General features: G+C 41.1%; 1 protein-coding gene across 3 annotated transcripts; it reads left to right on the top strand.

The window, feature by feature from the left end:
• Nucleotides 1-98: 98 nt before the first annotated feature.
• On the top strand, nt 99-17578 carry LOC132910375 (uncharacterized). Of its 3 annotated transcripts, none has more exons than XM_060966070.1 (10): nt 4828-4962; nt 7958-8186; nt 8537-8636; nt 9855-9975; nt 11167-11377; nt 11623-12018; nt 13203-13559; nt 14808-15086; nt 16695-16910; nt 17183-17578. In XM_060966070.1, exons 2-10 carry the CDS (start codon nt 8063-8065, stop codon nt 17332-17334), a joined length of 1956 nt encoding a protein of 651 aa, XP_060822053.1. In that variant the 5' UTR covers nt 4828-4962; nt 7958-8062; the 3' UTR covers nt 17335-17578. The 3 variants fall into 3 exon arrangements, with proteins under 3 accessions (XP_060822214.1, XP_060822053.1, XP_060822132.1); XM_060966149.1 differs by lacking the exon at nt 4828-4962 and adding an exon at nt 5921-6399; XM_060966231.1 differs by lacking the exons at nt 4828-4962; nt 7958-8186 and adding an exon at nt 99-614.
• Nucleotides 17579-18734: the final 1156 nt, after the last annotated feature.

Below are 18734 nucleotides of genomic sequence, written 5' to 3'. Positions count from 1 at the left end.
AATAAATCAATTAAACGTATATCTATTTCGATGCGGTCATAGCGTATAAGGAATTTTATGTAAAATAATTCGTTAACTAAGATACGAAACTAAAGGCAATACTACTGACTTATTACATATCAACATCCTTTCGTACACGCAGCCTTTTTCGTTCGTGCGGTTCAGTGCAACATTCCCTTTCGAGAATCATCGTCGTTGTCAGCACTCAGCCGCGTACGAAGCATCGAACGATCGTGAACGGTCTTCACGTGTTTCGCGACAGATAAATTCTTTATGCAAGAGCAAAAAGTGTCGGAAGCGCGCGCAACTGAGCTGGTAAACGTATGTTTCCGCAGTCGAAAGATCTTTCTTTTTAATCGGCATACAACTCTCTCTCTGGCAATGAACTTGCCTCTAACGTGGTAGCCTAGTGTATCCGCGGCAACGAAACTGGCTAGTTCGGCCTGTTGATCGTTTCGATCCTTCGTTGGTACTTGAGCCGAGTGCACGTCGTCATTGAACACACAGGATCTTTGAGCCGAGCCAGAGTTCGTCAACGATGTTCTTCAGGCTCGCTGTATTCGTCGGCCTGAGCTCCGTCGTAGCAACCATCATCTACTTGACGCCTATACCAGGTTGGTGTATTTTTTCATATTTTCGTTCATTTCTCGAAAGATTGATAATTAATCAAGGTACGCGTGTCACGTGTTGTTGAAGATCGACTACATGAAAGTGGAAAGTAACGTTCGTCGTATTTATTATGCGTGAAATGAATTAGGAGAATGGCTACTTTTGTTGCGAATACACGGTGAAAATGGATTTACTCGAATCACTGCAGGCGATTGTTTTCGTGATTTTACTCTTCGTCTCGTTGAAGTCGAATTTCCAATTTTAGTGTGAGATTTATGTATTCGTAGTGTACGAGGGATTGTAATCGTGCCTTTTTTGCGATAGATTTTGGAAGTGATAATTTCGTAATTAACGGGGTTTGTTCCTGCTATGTTCGTCTTTGTTGCTCTTTAGAATTGTACCAATGCAAACGATACTTATTTGGATAATTGAAAATTATGCAAAGCGTTCTAATCGAAGTTTCATAAAATTCGAAAATCACGGTGAGAAGGAAAATGAGATACGTAGCGAAAGAAGTAAACACTCAGGAATACTGATAGTTCATGTTTATCGAACGTGCAACCGAGTTGCGTTCATAAGAGATCATCGACATAAAGCAGAAAATATTTCGCGTCGAATTCACCGAGGCGAATGACCCCGAGTTAAGATTCAGCAACTCAGATATCGCTACGTAAGGATATCTATCCACAACGAGTAATTATAGGTACGATATTATTAAGGAAAAAAAAAGTGAAATAACCGTTATGTATGCTAGATGCGATTCAACTGGTCGCATCACGTCAGTTCATCCTACCATTTGATATCGTAACTCGTTTTATTATGAAACTGAAACTATCTCCGACATCTATCAAAATATCTTTGCACGTGCAACGTTCCAATATATTTTCAAGTTTCCTGTATTTTCGGAACATACCGGACCGCTTAATATCTTTTTAGTATTTTTATCCTCGAAAAGCATCATCGGTATCTTTCCCATTATCAGACAAGGAAGTAAATAAGCAAACACGAGCTTGAAAAAAGGAATTCCTTCCTCTTCCATTTTTTCCAATAAATATCTTAGGGCTACCAACATCTCAACGCGAGTGAAGCTGTAAACACGCATACGTTGATCGAAATGGTCGAAAGTTGCGCGAGAAAGCGCGTCGTATCGTTCCTATCCGCTTCTCATCCCAATACGGAGCATCTTCGCTTTCTTCCGCTTTTGATATCAGTTCCTCTACGACATTAAACTCCTGTCCCGTACTAGTTATTACCATTCGAGCCAATTTCTTTCTCTACTTATACACACGGACCATTATCCTTTATTCGTACATGAAATCGCGATCGTGTAGCGCTTTACTTTCACCCTCGAACAACGATATCGAGCATCTAAACGGTACACACGCTCCTGCAAACTCGCGCTACGATCTCCTCGACACGCGGTCTTTTATTCGTGGCCACGAGAAAGGTTACGGGAAAGTTTAATCGATTCCTGTTCTCGCAATATACACCGATAAATCATTTTCTTTCTCGAGGAAGAAAGCGAACGATGGAGTCATTTTGAAGAATAATTAAAAACAGGATGACAATCGATCGGAACCTGCTTTCGAGGAAAGTAATTCGCAACAAGTTGCGTAACTCCACGAGGAAGAAAGTTTTTCTTCGTTGCACGTTCTTCTTACAACAAAGACGCGTCACTGATCCTAAGCTCAAGGTTTTGCTCGGTTACGATCGCGAGCAAAGATCGTAAGCGACAGAAGCTCGTTAATAGAAACAAGAACGCAGCTTTGACATCTCTGCAGCGTGAAGTGAAAGCGAGCGAATATCGTAAGGCGATTGTTCCTGACTCGCGCATGAACGCCTCGTTGTATTTTATCGTACCTTTTTCTTCATAGATTTTTCTAACTTTTTCTCCGTTAGTCTGGTTTCTTGTATCAACGGGGAAATTGCTTTTATGTGCGATAGAGGTCAATTAAAAAGACGTTAAGCGATCCTTGGTGAAACTTAAAACGCGCGCGCTGGTATCCATTTCATCGATCGGCTTTCTAACGGCTCTACCGTCTTGGAAACGAAACACCATCGCGACAAAAGGAAAAGACATCTTTGAGTTCGTAGCACGCTGCATTTCCGCGTCTAACTTTATACAGGCATTCCAAACGCTTTCGTCTCGTAAATAATTATCGATATAGGTCGCTCTACTACGAATATAACTATACACGGGAAATTACTGGAATTAATTCAGAACATACCGCGACCAATGATTAATGACCGCCCGTTCGTCGCGACGAGAAAATAGTATCAACGTATACCGAGAGAAATCGATGATCGGCATGATTCTATCTTGCAAAGCGGAGTAAGCTTGTTGCAGCGACATTGCGTACGTTGTCTGGGTTACACGTACTTGTTTCGATATTAGAAATTTCTGATCTTAAGAGTATTTTTTTTTTAGAAACTTCACATGAAATACGTGCTAAGTCGAACTGTGTAAACCTCTGCTTAATAGACGTATAAAAGATCCAAACGTCCATCTCTTTCGAATAGAACACGATCCTCTATTTCATCTCAGAGACGATAATATTTTATAATTGACCCATTAGAAATCGCGTTAACAAGAACCAAATAGCCAGTATTAGAGTCGTACGATCTTTTTCTTCGCGAGTGTAAAGCTTTCGTTAGATAGTTGGCGCTCGTTTAAACGTTTACCAGGTATATTACGACTCTATATATCTCATCGAGAGATCATAAATTCTCCACGTGCGATCCCTCAAGTGGAAAACGGTGTGACCCTGTTATTTTCCGAATAAGTAACAAATTACGACAATTTTATCGGGAATCATCACGATGAGATCGCAATAGCGATATTAATTAGCTGGTTATTTTTTAACTAGCCGAACGAATCGGTGTAACAAGTAGAAAGTGTCACGGTGGTATTCAACTGGCAGAACGGTACTCGCTTCACCAGTGGGCAGAGCAAACAACCTGGAATTCCCTTCGCCAGCATCAGCGAAAGCGAAATCGAAATCTCTTGGACCCGTCGCGGTCTGTTCAGTGAAAGAGACAGAGACGGAGATAGACACGATCGTGCAGACAGAGACAGTCGCACAGCGATAGAAGAGGAGGGATACCGAGATGAAAATCACGAACGAAACCGGCGAATTAAAAATATAAATTAAAGGCGACGATAAATTGCACAGCGCTTGGAAATTTACATAAAAGTTTTGTCGATTACCGTTAAACGATACCGTCTAAATTTCGATATCGGCGTAACGAAAGAAGATAGAAGAAAAGTCATAACTAACGGGCAATGATTCGTATTTGCCAGACTCGAGCGGCCACGGTTGTTTCGTAGCAATCGATCTAACAGACTAACCAGGCTCGATGATAAATATAGGTATACGAATGGAGACGGATACGCGTATAATCGCGAAGACGGAGACAGATGTCGATATGCAAGCAGAAATACATAAAGCAGTTTGTAACTATAAAGCAGTGATAGATGTAGAGATATCCAAGTTGAAACGTATACAGATATAGTTGCACAGAGTTGGATGCAGACAGGGATGAAGGCTGATGGATAAAGAGAGAGTAAGAGAAAGAGTTACGTATCCCGTGGTTCAAAAGTTCAGAAGCGAGGGATTGATCCATTCGCAAGTTGGACTTAAGGAGCAGCTGATTAACTCGTTAGGAGGTATCAAACTCGTAAATCACGGTTGCAGCTTCCAAATGCCAAGAAGTTCGTAGAACGCGCGACGACCCAATCGATGAAACTCTCTTCGATGCTGGTATTCGATGAAAGAAACAGTAAAAGAGAATAAAACAAATAGAAAGGGGAAACGTAAATATCTAGAAGAAGACAGAAACGCAGATGAATGGAAAAATGCAGAATGAAAAATGATAAATAAATGTATATGCGTGAGTAAACGTAATCAGAGAAGAGGCAAGATACACACGGGGCGTGAAGTGGTTCCTCTACCAGCTCCCTTCAGGCTAACTTTCACTCGCCATATCGCCGTCTCTGACACATATTCGACATACAGATGGTCGTACGTTTTCAAAGAGCCAAGAGGGGGCGACTACGATACCGACTATCGTATTATCATCTCTATCCAATCGTTGACTATCGCGAGAGAGCCTCGACGATGACTAAATGAGAGCGTAGAGTTGAAAAAAAAGAGGAAAGAAAATGGAAACACACGAAAAGCAGTCACGCAGAGGCAGAGGGGGAAATGGAAGGTCAGATAGAGAGGGGTGAAGATTATTTCCAGTTCTGGCAATGAAATTTCTGCCAAAACTGCTGGCTGCTCGTCAGTCGTTCACGAGAACCGTGACAGTGTCTTGTCTCCTCTTTCGTTCTGGCTTGATCGTGTTGAATTGGTATCTGTGTAGTGAAACTGTCAATTTCTCTTTGTTTCTTCATCATCGTCTTCATCGTTTCTACATTGCAACTTTTTTAATTCTTTTTCTCATTTTCATTTTCATTCGATTTGTTGTTACATTCGTCGTTTTAATCGTCCGCTGTATCATCGAATTTTTAATTGGAATGTTTCATTGTTCGCACTATCTGGGTCGAGTTAGACATTTTCATTTTTCGTATTTTCGCCCGAAACTCGGATTACACTTTTTCTACTCTTCTTCGACTACTTTCATCGTCCCCATCATTACCGTCCATTTTCAATTTGTGTACGTCATTCGGTTTTGTCGTTCGATCCTTCGTCGTGGTAAATCATCCGATTGAATTTTTAATTAAAATCTTCCACCGTTCCATTATCCGAGTACAACGGATTGAACTTTTGCGAAACGCGGAAATCGTTTAGTTACGCGGTCGAGATGGTTTTCTATCGGTCGTTTCGCAGGATCCTTCACCGGTTATTTGCTTAGCAATGGAAATGTCAGTTCGGTGCAGAGATTGAACGTTTACGCGAATGACCTAACTTTTTCAAGTTTTGCTCCGTTCGACTATATGGAACGGACGTTACGCAAGTTTTAATCGACGCGGCTCACGCGAATCAAATTTACCTATCGGTCAACGACGATTGCTATAATCGTTACGTAATTGACCACTGACTTCCAGACAGCTATGACGATTAAATCATAGTAATAGTCCCGGTGATAAACTTTTTACGATGTATTACGTACGATTACGAAATTGATTAACCTATATATTCACACGACCAGCATATTTGATTTACGAAAAATAGTAGAAATAAATCGTTGGTTTCTCTGTTCCATTTAATCGTTGTTGTTGAAAGAAAGTGAAGAGATGGTCGAGTAGTTGCGTCAATTTATACAAACACTTTTTACGTTTTACTTTTTTAGATTCCTATAGATATCGTTTTTGATTCCAAATTGACCTTTTATGTCACGCAGATATAATTCTTCGTTTCACGCGGATAGATACCTTTTGACTGAAAAACCAGACAACAACGGTACGCACGATCGTTCTCTAATCCAAATAGAAAGTCGAAAGAAAAAATAGAAGTCGTTCGTTGTTACAGTCTTTTACGTGATTGCGGACGAAGCGAAGTGACGGTACGGTTTATTATCGCCAAGTTCTGTGAAAATAACAAACAATTTTATTTCTTTTGTTTTCTTCGTGTACGGATTGGTCCTGATAAATAAAAAAATAAAAAGGTGTCGGTAACCGATTTAGATGCGGCACGTGGTGGTCTGTGAAAAAAGGCAACGAGAGAAAGGGAAAGGGAGAGGAAGAGAGAGGACCCGAGTTTAGTTCTGGCCTACGAAAATTCGGCCTACTCAGTTGTACATCAGAAAGCGTAACGGTGTTCACGAGCTCACACGTGTCTTGTTCAGGTTTGATATGGGTTTCCGTACCATCGATTTAATCGTTGCATTTACCTACCACTTGTCAAAGTTATAATTTCTTCGAAATGTCCCTCTTCGATCGAACGAAAATTCTTCGTCCTCTCATTGGAATCCTTTTTTACAGCCAGTGAAGTTCGATAAATATCTCTCGACTGCTTTTTTTTTTTTTAATTTTTCCTTAGTGTAACGACTTTCCAGTGAAACCGAATCGAAACCGAAGTCATTCTCGCTCTTCGCTGAAATCTAAATATCAAGATCGATTAATCTCATCTCGCTTCGTGTCTTTCTCGTGAGTAGACTCGCGAATTGACCGCGCTCGCGAGTCTTGTTTTATTCCTTGGAAACAACGCCAGTTTGAAACTACATCGTCGTTCTTTCTTTCTTTGGGCAAAAATGTTCTCGTTGCCTGTCGGTTTGATCGAAATTAGCGTAATTATATAAGTACACGGTGAAGTAACTTTAATTGGAAGCTAACTGGATAGGAATGCTGGGCGATTCGAGTTATGCTGGGCGCGCGGTTCAATCACGTTACGATGGGACTCTATTACGCGAAGATTATACAAATTTTTACGTAATGATAACGATTGGATTTAATGGGGAACGCGATTAGATGGCCTTCGTGCATCTGCCTCAGACGTTATTCAACCTTCTTTCCTGCTTGCTTTCTTGCTCGCGATACTCGCAAAGAAAATTCATTAAATTACATCATCTACGTTGCCGGCAGTAAAACCGGTCATTTTAAAGTATCCGTTTCTCCTCTTCCTTGGCAATGGTTCCATCATTTTCTCAAATTCGTTCGTTCTTCAACGAGAAATTACGCGGACCGCGAATAAAAAAAGATAACGTTTTCTTTCTGTTTCACGAGTTATCAAAATATCTCTTTAATCAGGATCGAGTGAAAGTTGCTTAACAGAATTAATAGAAAGTTTTTCAGTATGCCGACTTGTAAAAAGTAGTAACATTCTCTTTTATTAAAGCAACCAATCGCATTCGCTCTGCTTACCAGGCCGCTAAAGGAACATCTCGCTAATCGTAATCTCTACATCGAGGCAACATCGTTAAATACGTTACATCATTTTTTACATTGCTTCTCCTTCGTACGTAATATTCTGTAAAGTATATATCTTCCAAATTTTACTTTCTTTCTCATTTTCCAGGCGAAGAAAAGAAAAAAGGAAATTCAGGAATCGAGCGTATTTGCTTAGCTAGCCACGCGAGCAGAAGTCAAACAGCTCCGACTTTCATCCTCAGCCGAACGATTATTCCTTTCGCTCTTTTTTTCCACGAGGTTCACTTTCTCCGTACCGACATCAGAATTTCGTCGCTGGCTATCGATTCACCGTCATCTTCAGCCGCTTGAAAATTCATCCTCGTAATCAACCAACCCTCCCCCTCCGCTTCTTCCTAATTCCTGTTTCATCCGACGTTCTCGATCGATCATCCTTCGATATTCGTTTTATTTCGTCTACTCTCAATAATCGTTTTGCCTGATTTTTATAATTTCATACGCGCATGGTCAAAACGAAACACGACTGCAATACATCAGAGGTCTAAGCAACTAGCAGGTTGCTTCTCAGACTTTCTGAGTCGAATGATCCTGCAAAGAATGCAGTCACCTGCTGTTATCGTTGCATAACAATTCGGGTAGACGATGCGCGCGTCAACGAGTGCGGACTTGCCGATGACGCTGGCCACCTACGGTCTACGATTTCTCGCGGTCGTCTTCACGATCGCGGCTGCGGCCACCTTTTTGCACGTGAACAATTATAGGCCCAGTAAGTGCTCGTTTTGCGTGGTTTCCTTCGCGCAGCTACGCGAGACAGAATTTTAACCGATCTTTTCCATCCGACAGAATCTTTGATCGTTCGACCATTCCGCAGAAAATCACGTAATTCTATCGATAGAGAAAAATACGTAATTCCGTCCATCCGAAATCCAATCTCGGGGATCGTGAAATTCGTAGCAATTTTCCTTTTGTAGTTATCAAAGTGGAAAAGTGACGATTAATGGATCAAGAGAAATTTCCAAAGAAATCGTGTTAAAAGTAACGACAGCAGTGGACGGATGTGTTTGCTCGATCGATTTTACACGATGATTTATTTTACTGCTTTTATGTTTATTATAGAACAGATATTCCTCTCCTGCGATAGACCATGCCACCATTTGGATTGGCCAATGATTTGTCGATTGAAGCTCACTCTGGAAGTGTTCCAGTCGCTTAGCAAGTAAGATCATCCGTTTCTTTCTCCATCTTATTATTTACAACTGACCGTAATATTTCGTCGCGATGCACGCATCGGTCACCGCGAACGTGTTAAAAAAGCTATAACAAAACCGCTAAATGTACAGGGTATCTCAGGTTTTAGCGATCATTATGTGTCGGAATATTCAATGGCGAGAATCAAGCAGAGGAACGTTACGTATAATATGGATCGTTCGATGCTTCTTGGAAACGTCAGAGCATAAAGATGCGATTGATCGTATACATAGAAAACATCGATAAAGTTTGACTGTTAAACCCTGGACACTCTGTACATGACAAATTTCTATCGACACTCGGCTAAATCTCCTTATCATGCAAAAAGTAAGGAAAAGACGAAGAAAAAGGGGGAAAATATTGCCCGATCGTTTCCATAATGTAAATCAGGTGACTTTCAAACCTGTGGCAACATCTTTCGAAACTTTTTGAAAATTGGATCAAACGACTTCGTTTCTCTCGAGAAGTTGAGAGGATTAGTTTGCCAAGTGGCGTATGAAAAAATTGTTTCAGAAACTTGCAATCGATCGGAATCGCGAAGAGAAAGTTTTTTCATCTGGCATTGTAATGAAAATTTAAACGATACGCGTGCAACATTTATATACGGTGAACGCTTCATGGAAATCAGTATCGGAGACGCATGTATCTATATAAGAGACATAAATGTTCGAAACGTGATGTTTAAATTCTCATTACGACGCCAGATAAAAAAGTGGAAAAATGCGGCATTCGTTCGTTCCTTCGTGATTCCGACCAATTGCAATTTTTTCAAATTTCTTTTACGCCTCGTCTGTCACGATTCTCCTAACTTCTCGAAAAAGACTCCGATCGTTTGGTCCAACTTCAAAAATTATTATTCAGTTTCCAGGTTTGAAATTTTGAAAGTGACTGGCGATAAATTTATGCATACATTTTGTACGTAATTCGCAGTAAATAATTACGCGTTATAGCGCGGTACGTTTAGTTATATCAGCGACGCAACGATTCCCGCGTCCAGTGATCATTTTCATCAGAATCACCGACCGAGTTACCAACACGAACTACCGTTATGCAATTCCTCGAGCGCTGAAATGCGGAAATCATTCGCGCAGCTACTCGCTGTCCTATCGTTCACGCTTCGACTGTAATCCCTATGATTTACACAGCTACCTGTTTTTCTTCATTGTTTGCAATCTCTGCTCCATAGATCGTGCGGCGATTGTCCACAAAACGAAACGGCATGTTTGTCCGATCACTGCGTCTCGGCGGACGGACAAAGACGTGGGATCCTCACGGCGAATCGTCAGCTGCCTGGCCCCGTCATTCAGGTATTTCTCGAAAGTTTGTTACGAATATCGAAACGAAGTCGAAAGGGAAAGAAAGAGAGAAGAGTTGCGACGAATCGATTTGCAGGAGATAAGTTTATGTCACAGAATCTTGGTCATTCGAACTAATTGTTCGGAGAATAGAATAAATTCGGTTTGTTTCTTCTTCTCTTTTTTTATTAAAGGGGATCGTTTCGAACTGTTTGGTAAATATCGATATTAAATGGGAAGACAGACCTGCGAATAAAAATCTAACGACCTTTTCCAATTTCTATCCTTGCGTCTCGATTTTTTTTAATTAAAAGTTAGAATCCTTAAATATTCCAGGAATATTCCGATAATCGAGGTTTTACCGTGGCTTGTAAGGAGAAAGTCTATACGAGTGACCGTGAAGTTAGAGGATGCCGAAGCCGTAAAAAATCATAAAAAACAGAGAAGCTCGGGGTTATAGAAATCGAGGTAGAGGACTCGGCGATCGTAAAAGTTGGAATAAAGAACTTGAAGGTTATAGAGATTGAAATAGTGGATTTCCAGCGTCATATGGGCAGAAATAGGGGACCCAGGGGGTTATAGAAACCGAAGCGAGAGACCAAGGGGGTTGCATGAATTAAAATAAAGAGCTTGGCAGCGATAGAAATTAAAATAGAGGGCCCCGTCCGATAGAATTCCCAGCGCAGGATTTTAGAGTTATAGAAGACGAATATAGAGATCGTACAGAGACGGTGAAACACCCCGCAGTTACAAAAATTGAAGTGGAAAATTCACAACTCGATCACGGAATTCGAGAACCGAAGAATTGGAAACTACGCCGAAGGATTGCTTTGTCAGAGAAACATTGAGAGACATTGGAGTTGCCTATGCAGAATCACTTTGACTTTCTCTCCTCTGACAACCGTTTCGAATCAATTTATGTTGGTTTCTCAAATACATTTGCCATTTTCACTCGTGCGCCGTATCACGTGCTTACGGATAATTGCTATCTTCTCCGCTATCGTATCTGTACGTGCAACTTGTATCCCAGCAGGCTGAGGTTTCACGCGAATGCTCGAACAAGCATTCGTACTTTGTTTTTGTCGTATCGTGCGTTATTTAGATAGCGGTGTTGTACAAAAACTCTTGGAAACTAGCTACAGATAAGAAACAAGATTTATCTCTAGCCAATTAACGCATAGCGAATGTTTCTTTGGTCGTCAGGTTTGCGAGAACGATATCTTGGTAGTGGACGTGATTAATCGGATTCCGGGTAAAACTGCGGCGATGCACTGGCGTGGCCAAACGCAGATCGAGACGCCGCATATGGACGGCGCACCTCTGGTCACTCAGTGCCCGATACCGAGCTACACCACCTTCCAATATAAATTCCGCGCTTCTTCCGCTGGAACTCATCTATGGCATGCTCACGCTGGTAAGTAATTAATGTTTTCGTGCTCCAGTTACAGACGATAGTAACAGCGTGATAGCGAAATTATCATATTCCCGATTACTTGGATCGTTTTTTTATTAGCAACGAAGCCTGATAGTGAAACTACAGTGAGCGATACTTTGCAAAAATTGATACTTCCATACGAGTGTAACGAATCTACGAATTGTTTCTTCTTATTTGTATTAACGACGTCACAGTGAATTAGAACGAACTCGTTTAATTCGTAGGTGCCGACGTTACTAATGGCATATTTGGCGCGTTGATCGTGAAGCAAGCCGATATCAAAGATCCTCATCGCGCTCTTTACGATATCGACGACTCGAATCACGTGGTTCTCGTGAGCCAGTGGCAACATTCCACCGAAATCACGTTCACCGACGGCCACGCGAAACCAGCGATCCTTTTGGTGAATGGCAGGGGACGGCAGCCAAATGGGCCGAATGTCCCTTTGACCAGGTTCACAGTTATCCCGGGACGACGTCACAGATTCCGCGTTGCGAACGCTGGTGGTGCTGGATCCTGTCCAATAACGATCTCCGTCGATGCTCATCCCCTTCTTCTGATCGCTCTCGATGGCCAGCCAGTGGAACCACGACAAATTGCATCGATTACTTTGGCGAAAGGTGAGTGTTGTCGCATGCACCGTGTGCCACGATTCTCTGTATGTACAATACAGGCTGTTCCAGTATAGGTGGTACAAACTAAAAGGGCTAATTGTATCACATGATCCAAGAAGTTTCTTTCGTTTTATAAGGAAATAATGGATGCACAACATTTTCCGTTTTATAATATTTTATCGAATTACGTATCATCCATTTGGTTCTATCAAAATAAAGATCACAACGTTCGACAGATTGAGTTTCATGTTTGTATAAAGATGCGTCGTTGTAAAAGACGTATCTGTAAAAGAAAGACACTTTTCGGACAACCTAATGCACGAGAAAATAAGTCGAAAATATGGAATAAATCTTTCTTATTCGAGTTAACTGAATTTTTCAATTAATTCTTCGTGCACGCTTTCCAACGTATTTTTCGTTTTTAGTTCTTCGAACGCCAAAATGATCTTCGCTTTTTTAATCGCGCAAGACCTGCGTTGTCCTCGGAGTAAATTTTTGATTTAATATGTACGTTTCTACGTAAGTGGGGAAAGTAAATAATGCTTTGAATCGAGATCCGTTTAACCACGGTATAGTCGAGCGAAATAGTAATTTATATTATTCCATATATATTCCACTCGTTTTTTCATGTACGATCATTCCCTGCAGGTTGTACCATCGATACTGAGACACCGTGTACAATGTAGGATGTACCAGATCCTAACAGACTAGACTTCCAAAATAAATGGAAATTAAAGATCGAAACGTTGCTTATCGATATGAAAATTCATATATTTACCGAAAGACGCATAAAGAAGCGAACACGAATAAAAGTGTGCCTTATCTTCTAACTATTGCGTGTACTTTATTTTTGTGTATTTATTTTACATATTTCTGCACTGGTGCTCACCTTTGCGCATAAATGCATAAATGCATAAATGTTCGCATTTATAATTGTTGTAACGAATATGTAGCAATTAAGATCGCTACAAATGTATAAGATTAAAGTTACAACGGATGTTCTCCAGATTTCTTTCTTTCATAGCGCCGAAGCGAGCGATTCTCAGATTATGGAAACTTCACTTCTCTGTCTTTCCAAAAGATATTGATCAAAGATTTTATCAGTAAACGATAGATCAGCCACTGCTTCATTCTCGTAACTACACACGCAGACCATGATACATACAGAAAAATTGCAATATGTATCGCAGGTGAGAGAGCAGATTTTGTCCTGAAGGCGAACAAGCGAGTTGCTTCCTACTGGATGAACGTGTACACGTCGAAAGAATGTGCGATCAGTCCCATAAGCGGTGCGGCGATCTTAGAATACAAGGGAAGTTCAACGAAGGATCCGTTGTCCGTGGCGGAAGTTACCGAACAGTCGGAAGTCGAGGAAGTTCGAGTTGCGATGACGACGAACCCCGCGGCAAAGTGTGAAAATCCAGAGAGCCTGTGCGTGACGGAATTGCATGCATTGCGGAAGATACCAGCTGTTCTAGGGAAATCGAAAACCGACGTCACCATCCGTTTGCCTATTAATTACAAGCTGCAGACGAACGATATCGTTGGTAAGCGACGAACAACCGGTAAATAAATAATAATTTTCTTCAAACGCACGACCATATTTCGCGAATACTTCTCGTGAATTAAAATTGTGAATTTTCTGCTTTGATTTATCCTTAGATTCGTTTACGCGTGTCTTTAATTACCTTTGGAAGAAAAACTCTGTCAAATTTATAAGATCTGCGTGGGTATTTCAAAGACGTACCAAAATGAATACTCTCGACCGTAACAGAATTTTTCTCCGTTTCTTCTTTCTAATTCTTCTCACACGCCTCGTTTCTCTTTTTTGCAATAAACTTTCAAGTTACAGCGTGATTTAATCTACATAGTTCTGTGTAGTTCTCTATAACTCGATTTAATGACACGCGGGGAAAGTGCGAAAACTGACACGCACGCGGTCGATATGTTAAACGATGAAAAATCGAGGACAGGTTACGTTTAACCAATGCCGCAGAGAAAACGGATACTATTAATCCCTGGTTTATCACATATCGCGGTAACTTCGGCCTGAGTTCCAACGTCCACGGACGTTGAAACTACTTAACGAGCGGTCTTCGTGTGTCTGACCTTAACCACCTTATTTCACTTCCAATAATTACGAGGAACACGCGTCTGACAAGGTAACGAAAGAGAGTGTCACGAAGGTTCGCATGATTCGTAATTTCTAAGAAATTTCAACCAGCCGATCTCTTCGTACGATATGAGATGCAATAGCAGGAATGTAAATTTCATTTCTCCCTAGCATCCTCTTTATGGACGTCATCGCTATACTCATACCGCGTCGGCGTTATTCCATAGCTTTATTCTGATCAAACGTAGTAAAAAATGACAGTTCGCTCGACGTTCTTATCTGTTTCCGAATGTATACGCGAGAAAGTACAATATACTTTGCATAACCTACATAACGTTATACATTCCATTATACGTGAACATACTGAAAAACGTTATCGCAGGACGTGATTTACATGCCATAAAAAATACAGGTTTCCATTTGAAAATTTGAATGCAACGTTCGCAGCACGCACGTTTCAAGTTGCTTGCAGGGACAAATAAACGAAAACGTAGCGTGTCCTCGACACCTGATGGTTCGATATCGCACGATTTTTGTCCGCAACAATTTTTCGTGTCGTTCGCATTTTTCGAGGTATTTCCGAACACGTTGTACATTTAGAAACGAAGAAAACTGTTCGGTGTACGTAACGTACCGTATACGTGAAATTAATTTTAATTCGTTGTATTTAACGTTATCGAAGGTAACACCGGTGTGGAGATGAGAGTTCTGAACGTGAACAACGCGACGTTCACGTACCCGTCGTCACCGTTGTTGACACAGGGCGCCGACGTCTCCGAGGAGACTATGTGCTCTTCTACCCCCGACGAGGACGACGCTCGTGTCGAGAACAACGAAACTGCATCGTTGTCGTCGCGACGCTGCCGCCGTAGCGACGCTACCGCTTCAGACGTTTGCGAGTGTGTTCATGTGAGGTATATACCGCTCGGGGCGACCGTCGAGATCATTCTCCTCGATCAAGGTAACTAACTTTAATTCGTCGCTTTTATCGAATTATCCAATTTTTTCTATTAAATACCACTCCGATCGAATCCTCCTAATGTAATTACTTTGAGATGACGTCACGTTGCTCGGAAACGTCGTAGCGAAATTTCAGAAAAAGATTCTCCTTTTTCTTCTTCCTTGCTTCTTGCAATTTCATAGAGCAACGCACGATATAGGATAGCGAGACGATCTCGAAAATGAGAAGGAAACTATTCATCCTTCGCTAATGTTAGCTCGTTTAAACGAACCGTTAAGAAGCGACGAGCGGAATAGCTTCTCTGTTTTCTTAGCATCTATCATCGTACATTTTAAAATACACAAGATTCCTCATTTCGCTGCTCGTGTGCGTCATTAAAAATTCTCTACGACTAACGCGTAATTGAACGACTGGTTGAGTCAGCGTGAAAATAGGCTAAATTGCGGAAAGAAAAATAAATTACGCTTCCTCTTGTTCCAACATTTGTCTATATAGTGCTGATTATATTAACACGCATCGACGTCTTACGGAAGATACCTCATACGTGTACCGTCCTAAGGCTTCGTCATAAAATGAAACGAGAAATTAGGTTTTCAGTTACCATCGTGGCAAACGTTCGCGTGTCCATCATTTCTAGCCGTCCTCAACTATCTAACTTGTCAAACATCGTGATTTCACGATTCGAAATATCCTTCATCGATAGAACCGGTTTAATTTAAAATCGAATTTCGAATTACTTGCGTTGGGACGAATATTATTTCTTTTTCATTTTTTTTCTGAAAACCAAGTAGAGAAACGGAGAGTAATCAACTCGGGGCAGTAATCTTCGATATTTAATTTTCTTTCGTAAAAATAGAAAAGTTTACGTCTAGTTCCTTTACGCGATTATTTTATTACAATTATGTAATAAAATCGAATATATAAGGGTACGTAGAAGGCACCAAGGACTGTTTTGGAAGGATCGGACGAGGAAACGAGCCGGATTAACTCACCGAAGCGTTGCCTTGAGTTAAGAACCTTGATCCATATTTCTCTACGTCGCGGAGGCTGGGTATTGATCGCGAATTTATTCCATCTGGACAATTGTTTCTCACAATAAGCGGAAACGCGATTTCTTCGTTTAATTCCATTCCCGTTATTGACGAGTATTACCTTTCAACTTTCTCATTTATAGTTTTCGAGTTTGTTTCTGCGAACGCTTTCGCAAATTCGAAAGAAAATTACGCGTTACGTACATAATAAACGTACGGTGTAACTGGAGAAATTTCTCAAACGATAAAATGTACTTGAAGCTTCAAATTCCATTTAAAAATGATGAGAATTCGATTTAAAGCGCTCAGCAAATTTCGAAAAGCAATTATTTCAACGTTCGTGTGTTACTCAAGTTCGATAAGCGGTTCAAAGTCTATGAGAGGCACGCGACTTATCTCTGTTCCTCTAAATTGATGTACGTTTTTAGTCCTCGAGGAATAGAAATGTCCAGAAAAGAGAAAGAGAGACATTCGAATTTTCATATCAGTTCGATATTTTTGCGTTGTATTTCATATTGTTTGTAAATATCAGCTTTTTTCGTAATATCTTTCAACATTTCCTGCTTCTTTTTATAAGGCGGTCTCGACGACTTGGTGTACCACTTGCACGGATACACTTTCTACGTAGTGGGTGCGAGAAAGTTCGGTCGCAGCGTGTCTTTGCACGAGTTAAAAAGGCTAGACGACAGAGGTCAACTGTTTTCTCGGAATCTCGACTGCACCGTGGCTAAAGATACCGTAGTTGTTCCGAAATTCGGGGCAGTTGCTCTCAGGTTTAAAGCGGATAATCCAGGTAATACATCATTTGTCTGTTATCGTCTAAGAAAATATTCTTTCACTCCATTACCCCTTTCTCGACTCGATCTTTCAAAAAAATGTCACGTCTCTTCCATTTCAAAATTCTTCCTATAAACGATCGTGGAAAAAATGTTCTAGCCGAGAAAATTACAATACCAGATGACTAGACGCATAATGAAAGATAGTTTCGATCATTGTATCATTTTTATTTATGTCGAATAGTTATTAATTTATTAATTCCAAAAAATTGTTCGATTAAATCTTCAGGCTACTGGATGTTACGAGACGAGCATGCAGCTGAATGGACGCGTGGGTTGGACGTGATCCTTCAGGTTGGACAGACGAGTGATATGGTATCCGCTCCGGAAGATTTCCCTAAATGTGGATCCTTCGTTGGACCGGATTACTTTCTTATATAGACTGTTAGTTGCCCTAAGAATCGCGTACGCCGTGTACATAGTTGTAAATAAAGGCGGTCAGACTGAAAGTTACACACCTTGGTAAGGATTTTGTATTATTCGCATTTTTCTTTCGTTGTAAGTAAAGGTTAATTACGAGGAACGTGGCTTTATCATTGTATAAATATCGGAGAACTTTTCTATCTATCATGTACTTTTGCATAAATATTAGTCAATAAATATTATTTTGAATTTTGTACCATTACCTGTTATATTCGTCTCCTTGTATATTTGCCAATCGTGTTTTGTATCATTCAATGTCGCATACTTGTATCGCTTCACGCATACATCTTGGGCGACAAAAACATCCCTTCTCTGTCATATTGCCATCTTCGAACAGCAACTGCTCGTTTCTCTCCCCTGTGTTTTACGTGTGTTAACCCCTCTGGTGTAATGTCATGGTCACATGAGAAAGTAGTCCATAAAGGTTAGCCAACCAAAGATATTAAACAGAAGAATAGGAAACTTTACGTATGATTGTAATAATAGAAATAAAATAAAATGGATCACACATAATCCAACGAATTAATATAAAATAAGAATATAGCGCATCTATTATTTCCTCGTAAAAGGAAAGAAACTTTTCGGATCACTTAATATTTAGCTAATAAGAACTCGATATTTCACGATTATACTCGATCCTCTAACGACGTGAAGGATAACTCCGTACCATATTGCCTCTTAATCCTCGGAAACCTCATTTTCTCACCCCCAATAACGTCGCTCCATTATCGTTGTCCGCGACCGTTGCTTTCATCGAAACCTCGATCGCTATCACGGATCCTATCGATCAAGAGCGAAGAGGGGAGAAATAGAGGAAGATCGGCGACGCGGTTCATTTCGGCCGCAACGTCACGTTTCTATCGTCGAAAACCCTAACCATCGTGGTCGATGTTGGCGTGAATAAATAGCCAGTGACCAGGCTGGTGCACAGCCTCCGCAGCGATGTCCTGTTTGACCGCTCTCGATTCGCAGATCGTTTCCCTGCTCTCCGTGCCGCACGAGATCCTCTTGCTGCAGCACAAGGTCTTTCGAGAGTATGCCAAGATTGCCGTTGGTCCGGACTTCATCCACACCTTGCCCTCGTTTTTAATTCTGACCTCTATGGCGATCGTTCTATGGAGGAATCCACCCTGTTACAACGGGTTAGCTGAAAGCGTAGCCTCGACGATGGTGTACAAAGGTCTTCAGGTATCGTCGTATCGCGTAGTCTCGGATAGTCCGTGCAAGATAACGTTAGACGTGTTTCTGATTGAAGCTGCTGGTCAGCTGGGTCGTCGCTATCGCGGTTTTCTGGCTCTGGCTGATGATGCAGAGGCTGCTCTACTGCTGCGTCTGGACGTCTTGGGGTTACGTAAGTT

This window comes from Bombus pascuorum, chromosome 1 (assembly GCF_905332965.1).
Source record: "Bombus pascuorum chromosome 1, iyBomPasc1.1, whole genome shotgun sequence".
Classification (NCBI taxonomy): Eukaryota; Metazoa; Arthropoda; class Insecta; order Hymenoptera; family Apidae; genus Bombus; species Bombus pascuorum.
The sequence above is the reverse complement of the archived record's forward strand: the minus strand, read 5'-3'. Positions and strand labels throughout refer to the sequence as shown.

Coding starts and splice junctions, on each gene's coding strand:
- LOC132910375 (XM_060966070.1), top strand. CDS start 8,063: ATGCGCGCGTCAACGAGTGCGGACTTGCCGATGACGCTGGCCACCTAC. Junction 11,378..11,622: donor TCTATGGCATGCTCACGCTG/GTAAGTAATTAA, acceptor TTTAATTCGTAG/GTGCCGACGTTACTAATGGC. Junction 12,019..13,202: donor ATCGATTACTTTGGCGAAAG/GTGAGTGTTGTC, acceptor TATGTATCGCAG/GTGAGAGAGCAGATTTTGTC.